Here is a 26,102-nt window from a genome sequence, read left to right as displayed (position 1 = left end):
TTCAGCCCCAATCTCGTGTTGAAGCACATGCATCCCTCTTTCATTTGACATGCAAACGTTCAGCAATAGTCCCGGTGTGTCGGTGTACAGTGCATGGTCTTTAAAAAGTAGGTTGTCGACAGGTTACTTTAAGGTTGCCATTGTTGTACAGTTACATTCAAAAATTATTATTTGTGTGCCTAGGACGATCTGTGAAGAAGATTCATTTCAGTATGATAACATTTTTTAAGAATATCAGTGCCAACATAGAAAAGCATAGAAATACAATATTTGTTAATTTAACGACATTTTGAAGATCAGCCTAAATCTCATGGTGTGTTTATTTTAACAATAATCTGAGTGTGCACAATAACTACAATTCCCAGTATATTTTACAGTAGAACTTTGTTTGGGGAGTGGTTGGCCGAATAACCATTTGGCGAATGCAGCGCGTGATGTAAACAGAATAAAAAGCTATACAGTAGAGATAGATATATCTACAGCGAACATATACATCTGGTCTGATTTACTTTAAATCTTTATTTTGGAAACGTATACCTTTTTTGCAATAGTATAAGCCGTTCTGTAGATTTGTAAAACTTTCAAATCCCATTTTGTCAGCATGATTATTGTTTCACACTTGTTTAATTTTGGCACAATTGTTTCATTCTCTGCTATTGGTCAAAATAAACCACGATAAATGCGTTTGCTCTGCTTCGATTGGCTGCGGAACAAGAACTTTCACCACCAGTTTGCCTTTCCACTAGCTTCTATAGCCACAAAGTCAGATTCCACAGCCAAAACTAGGTGAAAATTCTGTCAATGTACTCTTCAGCAAGGCACTTAACCCGAATTCCTCCTGCAAATCGCTCTTGACAAGAGCGTCTGATAAGTGACTAAAATGTTAGGTTTAAAATCACATTTTAAGATCAATTGTATAAATAGGCGGGGTTTATGACTTGGCCATAGACGAACGCCCCAATTTCTGTCTTTCCACTACATACCACAGCTACAAAGTCAGATTCCAAAGAGACAGTCTAAATTGGCTACAAACAAATTAGCATTTTGGTCTTAATTTAAGGTTATGCATAATGTTAACAGTGTGCTTGAAAATCAGATTTTAAGAAGATCAATTTTAGAAATGGGCGGAGTTTATCCATAATTATGACTTTGTGGTTGTGTTAACTAGTGACGATCCCAGTTTATCGACTCGAGATTACCAGCAGAAACCGAAAATGTCGGATCCCACGGTTGCAGACACTCGCCGATTAAACTCTAAACCGCAGGATCTTACAGATGCGTATGGCCCCCCAAGCAATTTTCTTGAAATCGACGTTTATGACCCACAAACTATTGGAGTCGGCCGGAACCGATTTACCACTTATGAAGTGAGAATGCAGGTGAGGAGCGCCAGTATTGAAATCGAGGCCGGTGATTTTGGCGGGGCCTAGTGTAGGTGACGCTGGTATGGTGTGGGAACATGGGTTGGGACATATTTTTGGAGAGACTCGACTTTTTTGCTTTTCAAATGATTAGCCTTTCACTTTGTCATGTTAAATAATAATTTCATCCAAATTCCTCATGCAGTCGTTACTAATATGGCTACCACAAACATTACATAGCCAGCATGTCAAAGGTTGGGTAGTGTTTCTGCAGGTAGCCTTTGCTAGTCAGTATGTTAGGCTATAGCTAGGTCGTTTATTCAATTATGTAGGATGTGCAGGCTTTTTCTCCAACCCAGAAGAAAACCCTGCCCACCCTTGGAATCCCCAGGCTCGATATTGAAGAATATTGGGACAGTTAGTATTGTGGTTATCAATCACATGTATTTATAAAGCACTTCTTACATCAGCTGATGTCACAACGTGAAACCCAGCCTAAAACCCCAACCAGCAAGCAATGCAGGTGTAGAAGCACAGTGGCTAGGAGAAACTCTCTAGAAAGGCCAGCACCTAGGAAGAAACCAGGCTATGAGGGGTGTTATGAGATGAGCAGACCGCCACTGGGGTGTTAAACCTTCATTGTATAGAAAGAAAGGTGTTTGAACATGAGCTCGTCTCACAAATCCTAGGGCATGCTTCAACATTGGTACATTGTGGGAGACAACCTGTCTGTCTAGCAGGGTTGTCAAACTCATTCCATGGGCCTAGTGTCTGGGTTTTTTACTTCAATTAAGACCTATACAACCAGGTGATGGGAGTTCCTTCCTAATTAGTGACCTTAAGTCATCAAGTAAGTACAAGGGAGAAGTGAAAACCCACAGACACTAGACCAGCATTTCCTAAAATCTGTGCACTTTTTAGTTTTTTGCCCTAACACTGCACAGTTGATTAAAATTATAAACATGTCATGATTATTTGAATCAGCTGTGAAGTGCTAGGGCAAAAACATGCACAGAGTTGGACATGCTGTACTGGAAATGCCCCCAATCTGTATTTCTGTCATTTTAATGTAGTGATTAATATAATTGTTATCACGTGCAGACAAACCTTCCCATCTTCAAACTTAAGGACTCTGTTGTGCGAAGAAGGTACAGTGATTTTGAGTGGCTGAAGAATGAGCTGGAGAGAGACAGTAAGGTAGGCTCTCACACTGCATAACTAATTGCCTGTATGTCTCACCAGTATAATGGCAATTTATTTTTGTTGGAATTCCTGTGTTTGTTTCTAAGTAACTAATTTACTGATAAGGGGTGCCCTTTCTACAGATTGTGGTGCCCCCTCTCCCTGGCAAAGCTTTGAAGAGACAGCTGCCCTTCCGAGGAGATGAGGGCATCTTTGAGGACTCCTTCATTGAGGAGCGGAGGGTAGGCTTGGAACAGTTTATCAACAGGTGTGTAATGTTTCTGCCAATGGTATTTCTCTCTCTCTCTCTGTATGGCTGTCTCCATTTCAATGCATTGTCAAATTAACTCTCAGCCATCTGCCTTTGACTCTACTAATAAGCAATTATAATTGCTAATTACCTGAAACCTACTTCTTTCTCCACTATCACCAGACTCGCAGGTCATCCCCTGGCCCAGAATGAGCGCTGTCTTCACATGTTCCTTCAGGATGAGTCCATTGACCGGAACTACATTCCTGGAAAAGTACGCCAGTAGGATGGGCAGGGTTGAGTTGCCATCTAGGGAAGAGAATTGCCAGGGACCTCACGATATGATATCACGATTCTTAGGTGCTGATATTTATTGCGATTTAATGTTCCAAACATAGTGCTTATTATACACTGAGTATATAAAACATTAAGAACACCTGCTCTTTCCATTACATAAACTGACCAGGTGAATCCAGGTGAAAGCTATGACCCCTTATTGATGTCACTTGTAAAATCCACTTCAATCAGTGTAGATGAAGGGGAGGAGACAGGTAAAGAATGATTTTTAAGCCTAGAGACAATTGAGTTATGGATTGTGTATGTGTGCCATTCAGAGGGTGAATGGGCAAGAAAATATTGCTGTGCCTTTTTGAATGGGGTGTAGTGTTAGGTGCCAGGCGCAACACTGTTGGGTATTTCCATGCTCAACAGTTTTTCGTGTGTATCAAGAATAGTCCACCACCCAAAGGACTTCCAGCCGTCTTGACTGTGGAAAGCATTGGAGTCAACATGGGCCAGCATCCCTGTGGAACGCTTTCGACACCTTGTAGAGTCCATGGAAAACTCAATATTAGGAAGATGTTCCTAATTTTGGATATACTCTATGCAGAGAGACAAGATGCAGCATGAGAGAATGAGTTTTGATCAGTCAGGGAAATAAAAGTGCTGACAAAAAAAGGAGAGCAAGCTAAAGGATGAAAAATACCTGCGTTTTGGCACAGATACAGCCAACTTGCGCTAGCTGACAGGGTGGCTGTGTTGGAGAGGGGTGTGGCAGTAGGTGGGTTGTGCTGGCTGTTCCTTAGCGGTTTCCATCTCTCTCCCAGCAAGGGAATAGCATTTTATTTGTACACTAAATTATATATAACACACACACACAATATGACCTCCGCTATCAAGACTTGACTTACCTAGTACACTAATTTTGTGCTTACAAGAAGCATAATCGGGTGAAATGATATAAGATGCATATTTATTGTGTAAATGTGTCTGTAACAGATTTTCATCCAACATTTTTACGTGAGTTAAGTACATCAAATATCAGGGCTGATGAAAATGGCAAATATGTCTGGAATATGTCCAAATATCTTCAAAATACATTAGACAAGGTGGGCTCTTTTTGTATTGGTAAAATTAATTATGTGAGAAATGGTGGTGGAAACGCCTTTGTAATAACCATCTTGGAGTCACCCGACGCTATGTTGTGTGGTCCTCCCACTACGACTCTGGGAAAGCTTGCAGTTCATTAGGCTACAGATGAAATAAGTTATGATGCACTTCACTGGGAGCTAAAAGTGCACGGTGATGAGCTTGATGCTCCTTTCAGATAAATACAGAGTCTTATTCTGGTGACGTGATGATCAATGCTTGGCTGCTGTTTGACAAATACAAATCTCAGTCTTATCCATAATAATGTAAGTAGCCTACCCGCGCTGTATCTGCAAGGTGTTGGTTAGAGCACACGTGCCAAGACCAGAGTTGGCACATTTGCTGTAAAATGCAACCTTTTATTTTACAAAAACACCAGTAGAGTTGAAAAAGCGATGGAAACCAATTCAAATTCTATATATATTTTTTTACATGGGAATTTAACAGTAAAAGTCATCTTTATGTGCACTCCTTCATCACGCACGGCTTTTTATCCGCAACAGGTCAATATGATAAACGCATCTCTGGTGGGATGTGTATTGTTTTTATGCAGATTTTAGAATATTCGCATGAGAATCTGTCGCCAATTGGATGAAAACCTGGCTGGTGATGACTGTTTCTCATAATTTTAAATGTGAAAATTAAGAAGCTATAGCTTAGCAAAGGGACAAAAGGATTATGTTCTGTAATGTCAGATTACATTTTACAGTGGTTTGAGGAACCTGAACATACAGAGAATAGTATCAGAGGTTTTTGTGTCTTACAATGTCCCCCCTTTCTTTTTTTTTTTAGGTGTGAATAAAGTAAGTTTGGTTATGCTTTTTATTCATATTAATACAATTGTGATCATTTTCCAACTGCTTTTGTGTGTGTCAATTCAGATTTTGTTTAGCGGGTTACCAATAATACATTAATGCATTTACGCTCATATCTCTTCGCTTCCCTCTTTTTCAATCAACCACTTATTCCTTTTTAAATTTTCCTTGAGTAAGTGTAACTGTTGCCATGATATGGTTGCATGCATGCATGGGGTAATATTTACAGTTCATCTTTAGTAAAATACATTACTTCCCCTTTTGGCTTAAAGGGTAATGTCACTGTTTTTCATCTTTATATTTTATATCTACAGCACCGCAACATATTTGAAAATGATGCTTTTTTTTGTAGTTAAAAAAACAGTAAGTGTTTCTGATGACATCATCGGTATGCGTCATGTGATTTTAATCCATTTATGAGTAGGAATATGAAGTTGAACTTTTTCGGAATGTCCCTTTAAACCAGTCATGCAGGCTTTCATGGCGGCAGTAACTGAGACCTAGAGAGCAGTATCTAACATACATTATATGAATGTATGGCTAGACCTTGCTATTGTTTTTTAATGACGGATTACATGCAGTTAAGATTTGAATTACCAGTTTACATCAAAATGCTCTCATCTCCAGCACCCTAAAATCTGTCGGATGCTGTATGCTGACACTGGTAACACAATGCCTCAATCATTGACCAGTTTTTCAATTGTGATGAAAAGGGAGTCTTGATTTCAAACCTATTCTTTAGCAATAATGGAACATACCCTTGAGATCATATAAAACCTTTTTTTTTTTTTAAAAGGAAGATTCCATTAACCTAGCCATTGTATCAGAGCCTAGAACTAACCTATACACTCTTAACCTTTTTTTGATAGTAGTAACTATGTTATAGACATTGTAGAACAGTAAAGGTCTATATGCCTTTTGTTTAGACTTTAAAGTCTTGGTCATAAGTGTAGTGAGACTGGCAACACTAATCTCAGATGCTAATAAGTCCATGAATACCTGTGATTTGTTTTCCTTTCTATAGCAGCCCCAGAGATGAAAATGATGTCTACCCATCTTCTCAACCCTACACCCCCTGACTGTTTGGCTTTATCACTAGAGCCCACGCTGTCTCTTCCATAGGTGGCCCATCCTCCGAGACAACTGCATCTGCTGGAACTCTCTGTAAATACTGTGTACATATATACATATCTTATTTGTAGTTGGTCTGGGGAAGCTCTGGGGGTATTCACATGCAGAGCATTTAACTTGTAGCAGAAGCCTGAGGGTGGGGAAGGTGAATTTATAAAACGATTGAGTTAGTAAGTTACCTTTATGAAACATTAATTTTCTGGAGTTAAACTTGAGGCTTATTAAGTAAGTAGGCGTTGGTAATAATTATAACACTTAATTTTTGGAATGAGAAAATATTGTTTTAGTAACACAAGTTGGCTTCCTCACTCATGAATTCTGCTTGGTGAAATATAATGTGATGTGAAAATGACAGTCTGCCAAAAAGACTTTCCCCTGAGCAACCAGTTTCTCAGTTAAAGATCGATCTCCGAAGGGAAACCTGGCCAACCTGACTCACCAACAAAGCATTCTATTACTTTCCATTAAGATTATTTTTACGTTACTTGACAACTTATTTATGAATCTTGATAGAGGAATGATTCCATAGTGTAATAGAAAAAATGGACAAGTATCAGGATCAAGTCTTGGGGACAAATATTCATTCGTACCACCTCAATGGTCATCCGACTCCATTGCACTTGATGTAATAGTAGGGATCTTAACCCCAATGTGTTGGGAAAACTCCCAACCTAGATTCTCGCCACCGTGGTCATAATCATTTCCAACCTCTCTCCTCTATTGCAACACTATTGTAGGTTGTTGTAAATGAGAATATTTGATAAATTTACCTGGTAAAATAAAGCTCAATCAATAACAAGAATGTCCAGCAGGATACTTATTTTGCTTACACTCGCAGATACAGGGTTGTCTTAGAAGGAAATATTATTCGGTATTTAGGTGCTTCTGTTTAATGTGTGGGGTGAGGCTCATGCAGCCGGAAATGTCTGTAATCAAGCACCAAAGACAGTTTCTGCTTCATTGTGATATGTTTCCTGAAACATCCTCGGCCTCACCTCAACTAAACTGATGGCTAGTTGCCAACCATTTCATTGGTGTTTAATGTTCATGTGTTTTTGACCATTCAAATACATAAAGGCTGTTTTTTCTGATTTAAATTTGTTGACCACAATGTACTGTTAGTTTATTAAACCACTGAAAATCTATCAAAGGTGGTTGTCTCCTCATTTAAAAAATATTCTGTTATTATGGCCCAATAATCTCTCACCAATTTAGTGGAAATTGCTTTCCTCGGTTATCTTTCAAACCAGTGGCCAAGAAGAGGACAAGGCAAGAAAGCCACCAGACCAGATGGAAATAGCCATACCTGGTGTAATAGTGACTTTAAAAAAAGGAACTGAATGTACTACTGCACTGTAGTAGATCATTAGACGTCCGTTCTATTAAAATTGAATTAGTTCGATGTGGACATTTGAACTTTGTACCTTTTAAAAGGTATTGACGTTGCTTACATTCCAATGCCGTCTGACAAATGACAATCTGTCTATTTCCCCGGATGACAACCAATGAGAGTTGAGTAGAGGCGGGATGTTTACACTGTTAGCCAAATAAAATACATTGGTTGTGCCACTTAGAGTAGTCATATTCTAGTCACACCTTTTACAGACTGTAAAGACAGATGTTCCATCTGATCGCAGAATTTATTTCTGTGCCCATCAATTCCTCAGGTATGTAGCTATAAGTTATTTACCAAAGGCATCGAATGTAAATTGAATTAGCTAGCTATGTGAACCAAATGCGACTGCTCACCGATAGGAATCAATGAACTCAGTCATTCAAGATAGGGAGATGTATAGTGCATAGCAGTAGCTGGAACGAATGTGGCAGTTGTTGGTTGGTCTGCTGGACATTTTCGCGATGCCCAGCATGGCTACCACAATCCACGCGCTACTACGTTTTGTGCCAGGCTACAAGACTCGCGTGCTCTGACTCGCATCGTCAGCAATAGCTAGCTGAACCCAAACGTAAATCAGACTCGTTGTTTTATGTAGTTAGCTAGATTCATATTTGAGTGTCGACCATTATGTATTTGACCTTTCTAGCCATCTGTACCCCTGGAATCAGGTGGGTGGCTGTTTACTTTGTTCCTTGTAAAAACACTGACCTCTGCATAACTCTGCAAGTCTGTAGTCCGTTCACTCTTGAATGTATTAATCTTGCCTAGCTAGGTAATAATGTCCCTCCAACTACAATATATTTCAACCAAATATAGCCTTGGATATCCTATTGCTGCTTAATCTGCAAACGCAGTACTGACCGTTTCTATTGTGGAATGGTTGGCTCTATGTTAATGGTTTGCATAACTATGTTCATATTTACCTGCTGAGGCATGTCTTTTCCCGGTGTCAAAAATTTCTGTAGGGTATTTTTTTTCAGCCAAGAAACCTAACCACCACACCTACCTTCTGTTGGGATTCCAAGTAATGTTTGCGTATTTTAGTAAGAACTGTGACTGGAAAGACTAGTGTGAAAGAGCCCTGCTGAGAGATTCCCAGGCTGAGTAAGTTTCATCTGCTTGAGACCTGTGAGTGCTCCCGGGCTGAGAGGATGGTGTGTGTGGTGTTGGTAGGGTGATGAGGTAAACAGTTCTCTTGGAAGTGATCAAATTAATGATATAAGCCTACTATAAGAGTTAACCATGTATAGAATGGGCACTCTGAAAGATCTTTCAGCCTTTTGGTGAATTGCATTATTGTGGAGACATGGGCACGTTAATAAAAAGGTGGCTGCTGATGCTCTGTTGTCATCATGGCCCATAATTAGATTGCCCTTTTGGAGGAAAGGATCTGATGAATAGCAAATGCAGTGTGCACCAACTGGTGTCATTTCAGATGAAGTGAAGCGAGGTAACCATGGAAACACCCGTCCTGGATTCCAGGACCTGCAAATTGAACATTATGCCCTGCCTCATTCCTTAGCAAACAGGAAAGGATTCCATTGTCATATGATACTTGGTCTTCTGAAAGTGGCCTGTTAACTTGTTTAAATTTAATCATGAACTGTAGAACTTATTTTTCTTTATTTACTAAAACTCTTTGTGAGCATGAAACAACTTTTTGTAGTCATGGCAAGACAACAATGTAGCGTTGTTGAACTCGGAAATGTCCTGGCACCTAGGCCAGATTTTCTGTTATAAATTGGGTTTACAATGGTTGTTCTATCTTTTACAATTGTATTGAGAATAAACCTGCTTATACATGACCAGAACGACTCATTATTTCAGCTCCCACAACCTATTTCTAAGACTTCGGTTAGTGTAGCCCACACACTACGCCATACGCTTTCTAGGCTACACAAACAGTGCTCTCCCTATTCAATCCGCATCATTTAAATTCAGTTTTACAGCGTGATTGAGATTTAAAAGCAATGTTCCCACTTCAGCAGAGACCTCATTCACGGTAAACGCTGCATATGTCGGCTCAGAAGGAAATTACCTTTACATTTCTAGCGCGGAATCTGTAACGCTTTACAGCTTGAATAGAGCCCATAGAAATGGCAAATTTATTTCAGAGAAGGTTAGGTTTACGTAACGTTGACGATTACCCTCTTAATGGAGGAGAAAGGCCAACTCTATGCTTGATTTAGGCCTAGTTGTGATCGCAGAGTCTGGCTGGCTCAACTTCTCCTGGCTAGTATGTCAGCCTACTGATTCTAGTAGATTGAAACAAGCAGACCTTGCAATCCCATTGACTGTATCCCTATTGTCAGCCTAAAGTCAGCCATATGTTACTGTTCAAATGGTTAGCAAATGGTAAGTGCCGTGTGTAGTAACTGGTGACTGAGTTATGCATATTTGTTGCATTCATAGTCTATAGTCTATACACTACAGATTGAGAACAACGACCTGAGATATGAATGTGTGTATGCTATGCAGTCACCTGTGTAGTCTGTGTTCCCTGTAGGCGTTATCTTCCGTCAGCCAAACAGAGTTGACATAGACTCTCTTCCTCCTGATAAGGTTTATTTCCCAGACTCGACCTTATTAAACTTGCATGGCCTCTCCGGTGTGTGTGTGCGCCTAGGATCAACCTGAAGCCATCGCCAGAAAGGAGAGCTTTATTATGTCCAACCATGGCGCCCTAACAGTCGGCTTAGACAGCTAGATTACTCCTTCCTGTTTAACGGTAGCTGTTTTGGGCACCGTTGGATGTGGCGATTCTATTTTTCTTATGCTTCTTTAAAATTTAAATCGGTCTGGTGTGTCAAGTCAGAGGCCCTTCATCAGGTTTTTCCATTCCCCTGTCTCTCTCTCCCATGCTTTCTTTGCCAACGTTGCTGCCATTCCTCCTATTTCCCCCCCCCTTTCTCCCTCTTCTCTTTTCTTATTTATTTTCTTTGTTCTCCTATTTCAGTTTTTCTTCTGGCTGCAAATGAATGGGGTTCTTAAATCTCTCCCTTAGCTAGTGTTTCAGATTCACTATGGTCTCTGCCAATGTCAGGGTACTGGTCAGCACTACTGCATGGCTTTCTTCCCGTGAGGGACCACCAGCCAGAGGTCGGGACAGAGCTGTCACTGTCTATGCCTAAATGGCTGCCTGCCATTATTCACTATTCAGCCAGCCTGCCTTTAGAAGCAGGTTATCCTAGTATCAGGTGGAGATCTGTAGAGAGAATGGGGTTTTACACAGGACGCATATGGGCAATTCCACGTTAACAGAATGACGCTGAACCTCCTAATTTTCGCTTTAAAAGTATGCCAAACAAAAACAATTGATTGCAAAGTTAAACAAACCATACAACTCTAAGCACAATGACTACTTTTAACAGTTCCCACTGAACATTTTTCAAAAACACATTTAATTAAAGAACGGTGCAGATGTCAAATTGGGAAACAGAGTTTTTGAAAAATCTCCTTCTACTTTTTTATGTGACCATGTTTTCCAAAAGCTCAGTTAAATATCTGCCTCAAATTAAGATTCAATGATGTCAGAAAGAATGGTGTGTCAGCTACAACATGACACCTTGAGTTTGAAAAAATCTCTTTTGGTTATTGAACTACTAAGTGAAGTAGATTAACACCCGGTTACAGAATGACATCATGGGTCCCTGTTCTGTACAGAAATGCATAATTATGAATGTCATTCTCTTCATGGTGATGTATCCTGAACAGGTACACAAAGGTAGAAAAATGTAATCAGGTTTGTTTCTGGATCAAAAAGGGTCTTAGATGGTTGTCATGGTAGTGGAGAGTGCCAATGAGCTCGGTTGGCCGTTGTCGTGGCAAAATCTGACATTTTAGCATTTTTAGGCCAATTACTTTTCTTTTTTTTTTTTTGTCTTAAATCTTATTTCCTGCGATTCTACATATTCTGCCATGGAGCTGATTTTTATTTTGTTGTTGCCGTTTTAAAGCTAGTTTCCTGCAATTCTATGATATTTGCCATGGATAATGTTCTTCTTTTTTGCTCAAAAATAACAAAATGCTAAATTCATTTAGTTAAAAAAAACATTCTCCCTGACTGTCTATCTTTTATTTCGATTGGATCTGAAATAGTAATGCCCCTGTGTGAAAAAGTAATTGCTGCCTTACACTCAATAACTGGTTGTGCCACCTTTAGCTACAATGACTTCAACCAAACGCTTCCTGTAGTTGTTGATCAGTCTCTCACATCGCAGTGGAGGAATTTTGGCCCACTCTTACATGCAGAACTGCTTTAACTCAGCGACATGTATGGGTTTTCAAGCATGAAGTGCTCGTTTTCAAGCAACAAATGTGAAGTTTTGGAATGGCCTAGTCAAAGTCCAGACCTAATTCCAATTTGAGAAGTTGTAACAGGACTTGGAATGAGCAGTTCATGCTTGAAAACCCACAAATGTCGCTGAGTTAAAGCAGTTCTTCATCCAAGATTGGGCCGTGATAAACTCTTCAGTGTCTGGGCTTGTCCTTCAAAATCACTCCTGTTGTGTGTGTGTGTGTGGGTGAGCTGTCTTCTTGGGTATGATGATACAAGCTTGGCACACCTGTATTTGGGGAGTTTCTCCTGTTCTTCTCTGCAGATTGTCTCAAGCTCTGTCAGGTTGGATGGGGAGTGTTGCCACACAGCTATTTTGAGGTCTCTCCAGAGATGTTTGATCGGGTTCAAGTCCTGGCTCTGGCTGGGCCGCTCAATGACATTCAGAGACTTGTCCCGAAGCCATTCCAGCGTTGTCTTGGCTGTGTGCTTAGGGTCGTTGTGCTGTTGGAAGGTGAACCTTCGCCCTAGTCTGAGGTCCTGAGCGCTCTGGAGCAGGTTTTCATCAAGGGTCTCTCTCTACTTTATTCCGTTCATTTTTCCCTCGGTCCTGACTAGTCTCCCAGTCCCTGCCGCTGAAAAACATCCCCACAGCATGCTGCTGCCACCACCATGCTTCACCATAGGGATGGTGCCATGTTTCCTCCAGACGTGACACTTTCCATTCAGGCCAAAGAGTTAAATCTTGGTTTCGTCAGACCAGAGAATCTTGTTTCTCATGGTCTGAGAGTCCTTTTAGGTGCCTTTTTGGCAAACTCCCAAGTGGCTGTCATTTGCCTTTTGCTGAGGAGTCGCTTCCATCTGGCCACTCTACCATAAAGGCCTGATTGGTGGAGTGCTGCAAAGATTGTTGACCTTCTGGAAGGTTCTCCCATCTCCACAGAGGAACTCTGGAGCTCTGTCAGAGTGACCATCGGGTTCTTGTTCACCTTCCTGACTGAGGCCCTTGTCCCCAGATTGCACAGTTTGGCCGGACGGGCAGCTCTAGGAAGAGTCTTGGTGGTTCCAAACTTCTTCCATTTAATAATCATGGAGGCCACCGTTTTCTTGGGGACCTTCAATGCTGCAGAAATGTTTTGGTACCCTTCCCCAGATATGTGCTTCGACACAATCATGTCTGAGATCTAAGAACCATTCCTTCGACCTCATGGCTTTGTTTTTTTGCTCTGACATGCACTGTCAACTGTGGGACCTTTTATATAGACAGGTGTGTGCCTTTCCAAATCATGACCAATAAATTGAATTTACCACAGTTGGATTCCAATCAAGTGATTGAAACATCTCAAGGATGATCAATGGAAACAGGATGCACCTGAGCTCAATTTCAAGTCTCATAGCATGGGGTGGCAGGTAGCCTAGTGGTTAGAGCTTTGGACTTGTAACCAAAAGGTTGCAAGATCGAATCCCTGAGCTGACAAGAATCTGTCGTTCTGCCCCTAAACAAGGTAGTTAACCTACTGTTCCTAGGCCGTCATTGAAAATACGAATTTGTTCTTAACTGACTGGCCTAGTTAAATAAAGTTTTTTTTTTTTAATCATAAATCATAAATATGATATTTATGTTTTTTATTTAGAATAAATTTGTAAAACATTCTAATAACCTGTTTTTGCTTGTCATTATGGGGGATTTTGTGTGTGTGGATTGATGAGGGGAAATAAGGCTGTAATGTAAAGAAGAAGTCAAGGGGTCTGAATACTTTCTGAATGCAGCGTATTTTATTTATTTCTCCTCCTCCCCAGCTGGCTGTAAGAAGATCCGTCATCTCCTCTTGACTTGGTGACCTGCTGTCTTACCATGGCTGAGAAGCTAGCTTCCTTTGGTAAGATGCTGCTCAGGCGGCGAGCGCTGGACTGTAACCAGGAAGAGAGCCACTTCGCCCGCTGCCTGAGCACACTGGACCTGATAGCCCTGGGGGTGGGCTCCACTCTGGGGGCCGGCGTCTATTTGCTGGCTGGAGAGGTGGCCAGGGAGAAGGCCGGCCCAGCCATCGTGCTCTGCTTCCTCATCGCAGCGCTCTCCTCCGTCCTTGCTGGTCTGTGTTATGCTGAGTTTGGTGCCCGTGTGCCAAAGACTGGTTCAGCCTACATGTACAGCTATGTGACAGTGGGGGAGATCTGGGCCTTCATCACTGGTTGGAACCTCATCCTCTCCTATGTCATAGGTGAGTCAGAAGTGGGAGTTAGAGAAAATTAGGGATTTTTGAGATTAAGAAGGGATGCGATTCAAAATGGGGGGAGGGAACGTTTGATTTGTTTGTATCTTATAAAGTTGCAAGAAACACATTTGAGGTTGAAACAGGATATGAGAGGTGCAATGATAAATCTCTTGAAATTTTTCCTCATAACTCTAAGCAGGGATATTACTGCAATACCCAAGACAGTCAATTGAGATGATCAGCAATTCTGAGAAGCTGAATAATTAAGATTCTGTTGAGGACTTGAGCTGAAGCGGTTTTACAGGCAGATTGGTCCTCTAGAAGGATTGCCTCTTGACAGAAGGGCCCTTGAAAGTGTGACTCCAACTTCTGTCATTATAAATCTTTTCCTCTCGCTCCCTTCCTCTTCTCTCCCTCTTTCAGGCACAGCCAGTGTTTCTCGGGCCTGGAGCTCCACCTTTGACAACCTGGTTGAACAGAAGATCTCAAACTTCTTCAGAGCCTCCATGTCCATCAAGGTCCCTGGGAAGATTCTGGCTGAATACCCAGACCTCTTCGCCCTCATCCTGATCTTGCTGCTCACTGGTGAGGCTCTCATTTAACATAACTCTGAAGACATTTGAAAGCATTATACACACCCTCAGCGAAAATATAGCCACAATAATAGGGCTCTTCATTCCTGCCTTAGGGCATGCGAAGATTTCCCATTCAGTGTAGCATTATGATTGGCTGTGCTTGGTCGCTGCCCACGTCTGTGGCCCTGACACTTTGCCAACACCCACACAGGCCTGCTGGCGTTTGGAGTGAGTGAGTCGGCCCTGGTGAACAAGATCTTCACGGGGGTCAACCTGGTGGTGCTGGGCTTCGTCATCATCTCAGGACTGGTGAAGGGAGATCGTACTAACTGGAACCTCACTGTCGAGTACTTTGTCAACACGTCCAACATCACTGATACAGAGTGAGTCACCAATCAGCCGGCAGACAGACAGAAGAGTTCATGAGGAGTGGTTTATTTGGCAGGAATGTTTAAAAAAAAAATATATTAACTCCTTTAGAGACATCAACCATTAGGGATACCAGTTCTCTTCCTGAAGACTGAATATGAAATTATTAACTTTCTCTTTGCTGTTTTTCTTTATTTTCCAGGCTACTTCAATAACTTTATTAAACAATAATTATAACCAGTCCCCTGCTCTTTCTTTGTCCAGGATCATTAAAGAGAAGTTTGGCAATGGGGGTTTTGCTCCATTCGGCTTCAGTGGAGTCCTTTCTGGTGCAGCAACTTGCTTCTATGCCTTTGTGGGCTTCGACTGCATTGCAACCACAAGTAGGCAATTTCCTCTTGTCTCTTGACACCAATGATTTACACACAACATTAAGAACCCCGTAATATTGAGTGGCACGGCACCCCCTGCTTTTGCCTTCAGAACAGCCTCAATTCATCAGTGCATGGACTCTACTAGGTGTTGAAAGTGTTCCACAGGGATGCTGGCCCATGTTGACTCCAATGCTTTCCACAGTTGTGTCAAGTTGGCTGGATGTGCTTTGGGTGGTGGACCATTCTTGATACACACAGGAAACTGTTGTGTGAACCCCAGCAGCGATGCAGTTCTTGACACACAAACTGGTGCGCCTGGCACCGACCATCATACCCCGTTCAGAGGCACTTAAATCTTTTGTCTTTTGTCAGGGTTGTGGGTTTGATTCCCACGGGGGACCCGTATGAAAATGTATTCTCTGGATAAGAGTGTCCCCTTAATGGCTAAAAAGTCCATGTAAAATGTACCTGTGGTTGACGACTGTCAAATCTAAACCGTCTCAATCTTTTTCCACAGGTGAAGAGGCCAAGAACCCCATGCGTTCCATCCCCATCGGTATCGTGGCTTCTCTGCTCATCTGTTTCTTTGCCTACTTCGGGGTGTCTGCAGCCCTCACTCTCATGATGCCCTACTACCTGCTGAACAAAGAGAGCCCGCTGCCAGAGGCCTTCAAGTATGTGCACTGGGACCCTGCCCGCTACATCGTGGCTGTGGGCTCCCTCTGTGCACTCTCCACCAGGTGACTGACAGACAGTTTCCCATAGAGACTTCCTCATGGCCTTGTGTGCACTTCTATCAAAGGTTGAAAGGCACCCAGATGGCAGGCTATTTTTGGTTAGATATTTATTTCTGGGTTTGAACAGATGTTTGTTTTTATATACTGTGCTTTCAATTCATATTTTGTTTGTAATTATTTGCAGGCAAAGGAACGGACACAAATTATGATGTGGAATATATGAACCCAAAAGTGTTTGTTTCATGTGTTAACTTATATTTCGGGGTCATTCAGTGTCTGTGGACTGTCCAGCGACATGGCTGGCCTCTGTGTGATGGCGACTACTGTGTCTGAGTCTTTCTCTCTTTTCCCTGTCCAGTTTACTGGGCTCAATGTTCCCCATGCCCCGTGTAATCTATGCCATGGCTGAGGACGGCCTGCTCTTCCGTTTCCTCTCAAAGATGAACATCAAAACCAAGACCCCCCTGTTAGCCACCATCGTGTCGGGTATTGTAGCAGGTAAGCTTAGCTCATTTTTTACTAAGTATCTTCTTTGTGCACCAACATTTTGTTTTCTGTCAACTGTTTAGCTGCTACTCTATGCTGCTTAGAATTTAAACGTATTCTTTCTTTCGGCAGCCCTGATGGCATTCCTGTTTGATCTGGCAGCCCTGGTGGACCTGATGTCGATAGGAACTCTCCTGGCATACACACTAGTGGCTGTGTGCGTGCTTATCCTCAGGTTAGCACAGAGGATTTTAGCTAACACACTTTTTTCTTATTTTTTAAGAGTCAGGAACAAACAAATTTGATTCCTAAAATATCCAACTCTTTGCTGAAATGAAAATGTTCTCAGTCAATGTAACTAGTAAAGTAAGGGTTGACTGAATTCTACCTACAGTTGAAGTCGGAAGTTTACATCCACTTAGGTTGGAATCATTCAAACTTATTTTTCAACCACTCCACAAATTTCTTGTTAACAAACTATAGTTTTGGCAAGTCTGTTAGGACATCTACTTTGTGCATGACACAAGTCATTTTTCCAACAATTGTTTACAGACAGATTATTTCACTTATAATTCCCTGTATCACAATTCCAGTGGGTCAGAAGTTTGCATACATTAAGTTGAATGTGCCTTTAAACAGCTTGGAAAATTCCAGAAAATGATGTCATGGCTTTAGAAGCTTTTGATAGGCAAATTGACTTAATTTGAGTCAATTGGAGGTGTACCTGTGGATTTATTTCAAGGCCTACCTTCAAACTCAGTGCTTCTTTGCTTGACATCATGGAAAAATCAAAAGAAATCAGCCAAGACCTCAGGGGGAAAAAAAGTAGACCTCCACAACTCTGGTTCATCCTTGGGAGCAATTTCCAAACACCTGAAGGTACCACGTTCATCTGTACAAACAATAGTATGCAAGTATAAACACCATGGGACCACGCAGCCATCATACCGCTCAGGAAGGAGACGCATTCTGTCTCCTAGAGATGAACGTACTGTGGTGCGAAATGTGCAAATCAATCCCAGAACAACAGCAAAGGACCATGTGAAGATGCTGGAGGAAACGGGTACAAAAGTAGCTATATCCACAATAAAAAGTGTCCTATATCAACATAACCTGAAAGGCCGCTCAGCAAGGAAGAAGCCACCTCTCCAAAACCGCCATAAAAAAGCCAGACTACGGTTTGCACATAGGAGCAAAGATGTTACTTTTTGGAGAAATGTCCTCTGGTCTGATGAAACAAAAATAGAACTGTTTGGCCATAATGACCATCGTTATGTTTGGAGGAAAAAGGGGGAGGCTTGCAAGCCAAAGAATACCATCCAAACCGTGAAGCACGGGGTGGCAGCATCATGTTGTGGGGTTGCTTTGCTGCAGGAGGGACTGGTGCACTTCACAAAATAGATGGCATCATGAGGGAGGAAAATTATGTGGATATATTGAAGCAACATCTCAAAACATCAGTCTGGAAGTTAAAGCTTGGTCGCAAATGGGTCTTCCAAATGGACAATGACCCCAAGCACTCACTCAGTTCCACCAGCTCTGTCAGGAGGAATGGGCCAAAATTCGCCCAACTTATTGGGGGAAACTTGTGGAAGGCTACTTGAAACATTTCACCCAAGTTAAACCATTTAAAGCCAATGCTACCAAATACTAATTGAGTGTATGTAAACTTCTGACCTACTGGGAATGCGATGAAATAAATAAACACTGAAATAAATTATTCTCTCTACTATTATTCTGAAATTTCACATTCTTAAAATAAAGTGGTGATCCTAACTGACCAAAGACAGGGAATTTTTACACGGATTAAATGTCTGGAATTGTGAAGAACTGAGTTTAAATATATTTGGGAAAGGTCTATGTAAACTTCCGACTTCAACTGTATGTGTATTTGTTCTCAGGTACCAACCGGGCACCCTGGGTGTCAGTGGTGCCAGTGAGAAGCTGGTGGAGCTGGTGGGTCTGCAGAGGGCAGCCGTGGCAGAGGGGGACAGTGGGGATGAGTTTGGCCAGGAGAGTGAGGGGGAGACCAGGCCCCTCAGGGAGCGGTTCATCTTCAAGATGCTGCTGGTGCCCAGCTGTGACGTCCCAACCAAGACCTCCGGGCTCATCGTCTACATCACTACCGCTGTCATCTGTGAGTCTCCCCCTTTTGACAGGGTGAAGTGTTGATGGTGTTTAAAGCTATATTTAAGTGAGCCGTTTTTGAGAGGATTGGCATACTGAAAGCAGCTGTCTGATAATGCAAATGAGAGAATACATTGAAATGATTTAATAAGATTCCACTATACATGCTAAGTTAACAATCTCTTCTCTCTTTAGCTGTGGTGTTCACCCTGCTGTGCATAGTGCTGTCTGTGTGTGGGATAGAGGTGGTGAGTGGCAACCCAGTGTGGGTCACCATATGTGCGATACTGGCCGCCTTCTCCTTCCTGTGTGTGGTCATCATATGGAGACAGCCCCCGAGCAGACAGTCACTCACCTTTAAGGTATGATGGGAGTTTTCAGTCACATGACTCATTTCACATACTTTTTCTTGAGAAACCAGTTCCTGTTTACTAAAGTTTTCCTCATTCTCCTGGTAACCAATTGGTCTGTCTGTACTTGGATCATCAGCTCTTTGCATAAAAGTGAATTAGAAAATATTTTGTAGTTGTTAGACTTGAATATGTCCAGTGTGTGGTTTAATGTACAAAATACACATTTTGATTCCCTTCAGGTACCCCTACTCCCAGTGTTGCCATTGGTCAGTATCTTTGTCAACATTTACCTCATGATGCAGCTGGATGGGCCAACTTGGTGTCGCTTTGCAGTGTGGATGACTATTGGTTAGTGAGATTGCCACCCCTATTATTTATTTGCCTCTTGCGCCTATCTGTGTTGTTACACAACTTTGTGTTACGCAAGTACAGTGTGTCAGTAAGGTTTACCTTTGGCATGCTGTGGTTTATCACTGTTTAAATCAGTTTTTCTTCCTTCCTTCTTCACTCTCTCTACTAGGTTTTATCATCTACTTTGGTTACGGGATTAAGAACAGCTCAGAGGCCACACCCAACCGTGGTAAATTTGAGCCAGTCCTCCGATCAAAGAGCCCCAACTTCCTGGCAGAGGATGACAATGAGGTGGAAGGAATGATGCCTTAGAGGAGAATAGTGGTAGAGTAGATGGTATTTGCCCCAACGACATATGACGCAAGCCTTGAACAGGTGCACATTCTTATCTGTTTGTTTTTTAACTGTCTGGGAATTGTGCCACAATAGACTCTTAACTTTCTGTCTTATTCTTCTTCTGAAATGGATTAAATTAATGTTTTCCCTCATCAATCTACACACAATAATGAAAAAGGCAAAAACATTTTTTTGGAAATGTTTTGCAAATTTATTGAAAAATATTTAAAAAATACCTTATTTCGGAATTGAGCTCAGGTGCATCCTTTTTCCATTGATCATCGTTGAGATGTTTCTACAACTTGATTGGAGTCTACCTGTGGTAAATTCAATTGATTGGACATTATTTGGAAAAGCACACACCTGTCTATATAAGGTCCCACAGTTGACAGTGTGGAAGAAGTTTGGAACCACTTAGGCTCTTCCTAGATCTGGCCGACCGGCCAAACTGAGCAATCAGGGGAGAAGGGCCTTGATCGGGGAGGTGACCAAGAACCCGATGATCACTCTGACAGAGCTCCAGAGTTCCTCTGTGGAGATGGGAGAACCTTCCAGAAGGACAACCATCTCTGCAGCACTCCACCAATCAGGCCTTTATGGTAGAATGGCCAGATGGAAGCCAATCTTCAGTAAAAGGCACATGAAGTTTGCCTAAAGCCACCTAAAGGACTCTCAGACCATGAGAAACAAGATTCTCTGGTCTGATGAATCCAAGATTTAACTCTTGGGCCTGAATGCCAAGCGTCACGTCTGGAGGAAACCTGGCACCATCCCTACGGTGGAGCATTGTGGTGGCAGCATCATGCTGTGAAGATGTTTTTCAGCAGCAGGGATTGGGAGACTAGTCAGGATTGAGGGAAAGATGAAGGGAGAAAAGTACAGGGAGATCCTTGACGGAAATCTGCTCCAGAGCGCTCAGGACTTCAGACTGGGGCGAAGGTTCACCTTCCAAGAGAACAACGACCCTAAGCACACAGTCAAGACAACGCTGGAGTCGCTTCAGGACAAGTCTCTGAATGTCCTTGAGTGGCTAAGCCAGAGCCCGGACTTGAACCTGATCGAACATCTCTGGAGAGATCAGAAAAAACACTCTTCATCCAACCTGACACAACTTGAGAGGATCTGCAGATAAGAATGGGAGAAACTCTCCAAATATAGGTGTGCCAAGCTTATAGCGTCATACTCAAGAAGACGCAAAGCTGTAATCGCTGACAAAGGTTCTTCAACAAGGTACTGAGTAAAGGGCCTGAATCCTTATGTAAATGTGATAATTATTTTACATTTTAGGAAAAAAAAGAGAGAAAAATTAAACCTGTTTTGGCTTTGTCATTATGTGGTATTGAGGGGATAATTTATTTTAAATCCATTTTAGAATAAGGATGTAACGATGTGGAGAAGGTCAAGGGGTCCGAATACTTTCCGAATGCACTGTATATACTCTGTCAACATGAACTTGCCACATTTCTGCATATCTAAATGTTCAAAGGGTTCTTTGTATCAATGAAGATGTCATTTAGGTGTTACAAATGGTAAGGATACAGAGTTTCTCCACTTTAACATGTTATTCTAGTGCCTGGTTGTTTCTGCCTCAATTCAGCCATTTTCCCCCAAATGACATCTGATCTCTAGTGTCTTTGCCCTGTGAGTCAGTAAGCACATAAACAGTGTTTTTTGTCCTTCTGTCCATGTAGGTCAATCACTATGGTTTTATTTGTGTTCTTTGAGGACAGGCAATACCAAGCAGAGTGTCAAACAACCCCAGAACTCACTGTCTGCACTATAGAGAGATGATTGACAATTCAATTAAATTGTCAGAGTTGACAGTCCTTACCCAAAAGTTCAAATTTTTAATATTCTTTTAAACAATCATTTATATAATTTTGTTTAAATATTTATACAGAAACATGCATGTATATTTTTGTTAGATACATATATATATATATATATATTTATGTATGTTCAAATGTTTTTTATTTTTAAGAGCTGCCCAAATAATTATTCGGTTTAAAATTATTCTCTCAAAGGCTAAAAGGTAGAGATTGTGTTATGAGAGAAATAACTTATTTTTGTACCATGATGATATACAAACTCTACCAAATAGAGAGAGATGTCTGTAGGAAGGTACACTGAGGAGGGGGGAAGGGGGGGGTTGTATATTCAGCCCAAAACTGACACTGGTGAAAGGCAGAGAAGGGATTCCAATACATGAACCTAGTATAATTTCTAGAGTTGCATTAAAAGGCTTTCAGGTTACATTTCTGTTCGAAGGTCTTAGGCTTGTGGTACATGTTACCCACCTGACTGGTTCCCATGTATAATTGTGTCATTGAAAGAGGGGCCTGGGTTTTAATCGCTAACTCTGAGTGTCTAACTGAATGTAGTAATAACTTGAACTGAAAAGCCCACCAGCCTCAGTCAAGTTTTGTTTATAGAAACTTTGTGTGGTGTTGTTTACATCAACTTTGTGCTGTTTAACTATGTGCCTCAGTCTACATTTCAGTTGCTCACTTCAAGGGTATAAAACTGTCATTTGTATTCTATGCCTGTTTGATGTGAAAATTGTCTCCACAGATTATCAATTACAATTGATATCTGCTATTATTGGTATCAAATTAAGATTTTAAGGTCAAGACAGTCTGGTCTTATTGAAAAATGGGCTAGAAAACAACCTACAAATAGCTGTGAGTGAAAGTGGGGATATTTTCAGACTCATTGTTTCTAAAAAACAACTTTGAAAGGAGAGGTTATGATTTCATTAACAATGAATATCGTTTGTGCTTGACTTTCTCCATTCTCTCTGTTTTGAGCTTTTACAATGTTATTTTGTCAGTTGAACTGTTTACTTTCAAGTACATGTGTATAGCGGTTTGCTAATCCTTTTTTTTTTTTTTTTTTTTCAGAAATGTTTTATTTTTACTGTCAAGAAAACATACAAAGTACCAGAAAAGGCAGTGTAACAAAATTGTAGAACATTTTTCTTTATTTCATAGACAGTACATTAAACACTTTCCCTGTATCTTCTATAGAACATAAGAGCACTAATGAATTGAACATAAGGCAAATGGGCTTATAAAACTTTGCAAATCACATGAAAAAAAGTAAATGGATCACTAAAGCTGCATTGTGTTTAACGCCAACAATTATTTATAACATAAATAATAACCCACTTTGGCTTCCCAATTAAAGTCTCCTGTCCTCTCTTATCAACTAATACAGTACTTACTATCAAAATACTCTTAAAAGCATATTCAGACAGTTTCTGATCAATATAATACAACTAGTCTATATGCAGTCCACCAACACATGTAACCATTCAGGAGTCGGTTAAAGCATATATTCAAATTGGTACTGCATATGAAGCCTAAGTATTCCACACTTTTACAGTCACCCCAAAAGCACTATAGTTTACTGCTGCACCAAGATAATACATAGAGTACACAGAGCATAGTATTAACCACCCAGTATTACAGTTTTCCTTTATTATTACATTTTTTTTCCACAGACAGGTAACATCAAGGACAGATTGTGCCATTTCTTCAAGAACAATGCTCTTAAACACCTTACACAAAATCAATACAGGGGAAATGCTTTACCTTTTAAGGGCATCTAAATGTACTGTTATTCAAATGCATACAGCGAAACAAAACCAAAATGTCTGTTTATGTATTATACACACACTAATACCAGGCATAATGGATTATTCTGAATTTCTCTCGGGAGACTAACACTGCTGGGACTGTTCAACGTTGCATTTCAGTTCAGATTTGAGGTAAGGACACACAAAAACAAAATGCAGGACATTATTTGTGGGGCTTGAAAGGTTTGTTACTACTCTAAAGAGTTATTGACTTACATTGAATGATGCACTTACAGTATAGGGGGTTCAACTGGAACACCAATTACCTACATAAAAAAAATAGTGGTCTTCACATAAAACAATATGAATGTGCTTTAATCAGCACTGTATGCTGACAGATACCTAGACAATTGGCAAGTCACATTTTCCACACACACGTACAATAATCCACGTACAGAACAACGTTCAAATGTAGCCAAGTTACTTACAGAGCGATACTGTGCTTTTACATTCCCATGGTTTCTATCAATGTGAGCGTGATTTCCTGTGCTCTAGGGATGATTGGCGTGGTTCAGGTGTGGAACTACAGGTGAGATGGAGGCACATTCCTCCCCATTAGGATGAGGAGGTTGAGGGGGGCGACTCTGGGAAGAAGGACTCTAAGACGATTGACTCTGGCATTTCTTCAGCAGGGAATCTGGGGGTCTGGGGTAGTAGCCGGTGGTGCAGGGTTTGTTGGGAGAGAACTTGGGGAACTTGTAGTCCAGAGGGAGATCTGCAATAGACTCCACACTGGGGATGGCCATTGTGCTGTATTTGTGGATGCTATGGCAGCACCAGGTGAGTTTCTGGCTCTCCTCATCCCCTCCAGGAGTCTTGTGTGTGTCCACAAAGTAGGATCCCCACTGTTCGGATGGAGCAGAGGGCGCCTTCATGCCCTGGTCCTCAAACTTTCCCTTCTTCTCCTGAGGCTCCACTTGGGCCTCATTGGTCTCTGCTGCATCGCTCCTCGGGACGCCCTCTCCCTCCATTTCCTCCACGATCATCACAGTCTCCCACTTCCCAAACATGCTAGCAGGGAACATGTCCGACCGCATGCTATCCCCAAAGTACACCACCTTGGGCTCAGGATTGCCAGTCATGGTCTTGAGCAGCTGGTGGAGGTGGGGCCAGTTGCCTTGAGAGTACCAGCCAGGCTTGTCCAGGGATGGCAGCCCTTCGCTCTCCTCCACATCATTCACCAGGGTCCTGAAGGGCCTCTGTTGGGGCACCAGTGAGAAGAATCCAGGCTTCAAGGCGTTGGTGATGATGATGTCAAACAGCTCCTCCCAGTCCTTCCCCAGGATTTGGTCACAGATGAGCCTGCAGTAGTCGCTGTGGGAGCTGGTGATGAGCAGGAGGACCTTCCCTGCACTCTTCATGCTCCTCAGCCAGGTCTTGACAGACTCAGAGCAGGGCTGCAGGTAACGTCCAGGGTCCCTCTTCACACTGGGAAAGTACCACCCAGCATCCTCTTTAAATGCTGAGGTGTTGTAATTGTGGTCGATGGCAGCGACCATGTCTTTCCAAAAGTCTGAATTCACCTCATTCCCACGCTTGCGCAACATATCCACAACTCTTCCACAGAGAAGAGCCCCGGGTAGATCGAAATAGTTGTCATAAAAATAGTACTTTGTAGATCTCGTAAATGTGGTATTGAGGCTATTAAAGTGCTTCCATTCCCTTTTTGGAGCGGTTTGCTAATCCCTTTCAATTCGTAAGACATAAACTGGGTGGTTGGAGCCCTGAATGCTGATTGGCTGAAACTCATGGTATATCAGACTGTATACCATGGGTATGACGCAACTGCTCTAATTACGTTGGTAACCAGTTTATAATAGCAATAAGGCACCTCGGGGGGTTGTGCTAGTGTAACGGATGTGAAACGGCTAGCTTAGTTAGCGGTGCGCGCCAAATAGCTTTTCAATCGGTTATGTCACTTGCTCTGAGACCTTGAAGTAGTAGTTCCCCTTGCTCTGCAAGGGCCGCGGCTTTTGTGGAGCGATGGGTGACTGTTGTCGATGTGTGCAGAAGGTCCCTGGTTCGCGCCCGGGTATGGGCGAGGGGACGGTTTAAAGTTATTCTGTTACACTATATTGCCAATATGTTCCGCTTTTCTGCCTGGGTTTATATGCGCGGAAATCGACTCTGCCGCATGAGCATGCTTTTGCGATACAGTCGATAGCGCGTCGGACCTCGGGCTCGAAGGTCGAGGGTTCAAGACCAGCGCCTTGCTGTTTGTACTTGGCCGGTGAGCGCGTTCCTGTAAGACGTAGAGTCACAAGCTAGCGCGAGGACACGCTCTTTGAAAGGAGGGAGTAAGCGCGGAAATCGACTGTGCCACACGAGCATGCTTCTGCGGCAGAGTCGATAGCGCGCCGGACCTCGGGCAAGAAGGTCGAGGTTTCGAGGTCTGCTCCCTACCATGGCTAAGTGGTGCGCACTGTCGTGCACATACCACAGGCCTTCTAGCTTAATTATACATTCTATTTCAAAGCTTGTTACAGCATCATGTTGCAAAGGCTTGCAGATTACACAAGTGTCTCTGTACGATGTTTTGTGGAGTAAGTGTTACAAACATAACCTTGAGGTCATCAGAACAGTATTTAACTAAATTAAATAGATTGTGTACTGACAGTTTCATGACCATTTGTATTCTTACACATGAGAACATGTACTATTTAGACTATTTTATATCTGTAAATGTGTCAAGAGAAAGTACT

The 26,102-nt window shown here is 41.9% G+C and overlaps 2 protein-coding genes across 6 annotated transcripts; one reads left to right on the top strand and one right to left on the bottom strand.

The window, feature by feature from the left end:
• Nucleotides 1-958: 958 nt before the first annotated feature.
• On the top strand, nt 959-22,966 carry LOC118363461 (sorting nexin-12-like). Of its 5 annotated transcripts, XM_035744346.2 has the most exons (13): nt 5,013-5,024; nt 6,061-7,834; nt 13,640-14,061; nt 14,479-14,640; nt 14,842-15,013; nt 15,264-15,382; nt 15,891-16,113; nt 16,469-16,608; nt 16,729-16,831; nt 18,498-18,733; nt 18,919-19,085; nt 19,316-19,424; nt 19,597-22,966. In XM_035744346.2, the coding sequence occupies exons 3-13, from the start codon at nt 13,695-13,697 to the stop codon at nt 19,737-19,739; spliced, it is 1,941 nt and encodes a 646-aa protein (XP_035600239.1). In that variant the 5' UTR covers nt 5,013-5,024; nt 6,061-7,834; nt 13,640-13,694; the 3' UTR covers nt 19,740-22,966. The 5 variants fall into 5 exon arrangements, 4 of the variants coding, with proteins under 4 accessions (XP_052344305.1, XP_052344306.1, XP_035600242.1 ...); XR_008087574.1 differs by lacking the exons at nt 13,640-14,061; nt 14,479-14,640; nt 14,842-15,013; ... (6 more) ...; nt 19,316-19,424; nt 19,597-22,966 and adding exons at nt 959-1,379; nt 2,463-2,558; nt 2,687-2,811; nt 2,977-3,153 and having other exon boundaries at nt 5,014-5,024; nt 6,061-9,368; XM_052488345.1 differs by lacking the exons at nt 5,013-5,024; nt 13,640-14,061; nt 14,479-14,640; ... (7 more) ...; nt 19,316-19,424; nt 19,597-22,966 and adding exons at nt 959-1,379; nt 2,463-2,558; nt 2,687-2,811; nt 2,977-3,075 and having other exon boundaries at nt 6,061-9,368.
• Nucleotides 22,626-25,806, bottom strand: LOC118363966 (5'-nucleotidase domain-containing protein 1-like). Its single transcript, XM_035745248.2, has 3 exons — nt 25,764-25,806; nt 25,575-25,642; nt 22,626-25,079 (listed from the first exon to the last, which is right to left on the bottom strand). Exons 1-3 carry the CDS (start codon nt 25,804-25,806, stop codon nt 24,000-24,002), a joined length of 1,191 nt encoding a protein of 396 aa, XP_035601141.2. The 3' UTR covers nt 22,626-23,999.
• Nucleotides 25,807-26,102: the final 296 nt, after the last annotated feature.

This window comes from Oncorhynchus keta, chromosome 30, assembly GCF_023373465.1.
Source record: "Oncorhynchus keta strain PuntledgeMale-10-30-2019 chromosome 30, Oket_V2, whole genome shotgun sequence".
In the NCBI taxonomy this organism is placed as follows: Eukaryota; Metazoa; Chordata; class Actinopteri; order Salmoniformes; family Salmonidae; genus Oncorhynchus; species Oncorhynchus keta.
This window is presented reverse-complemented; position numbering and strand designations above follow the sequence as displayed.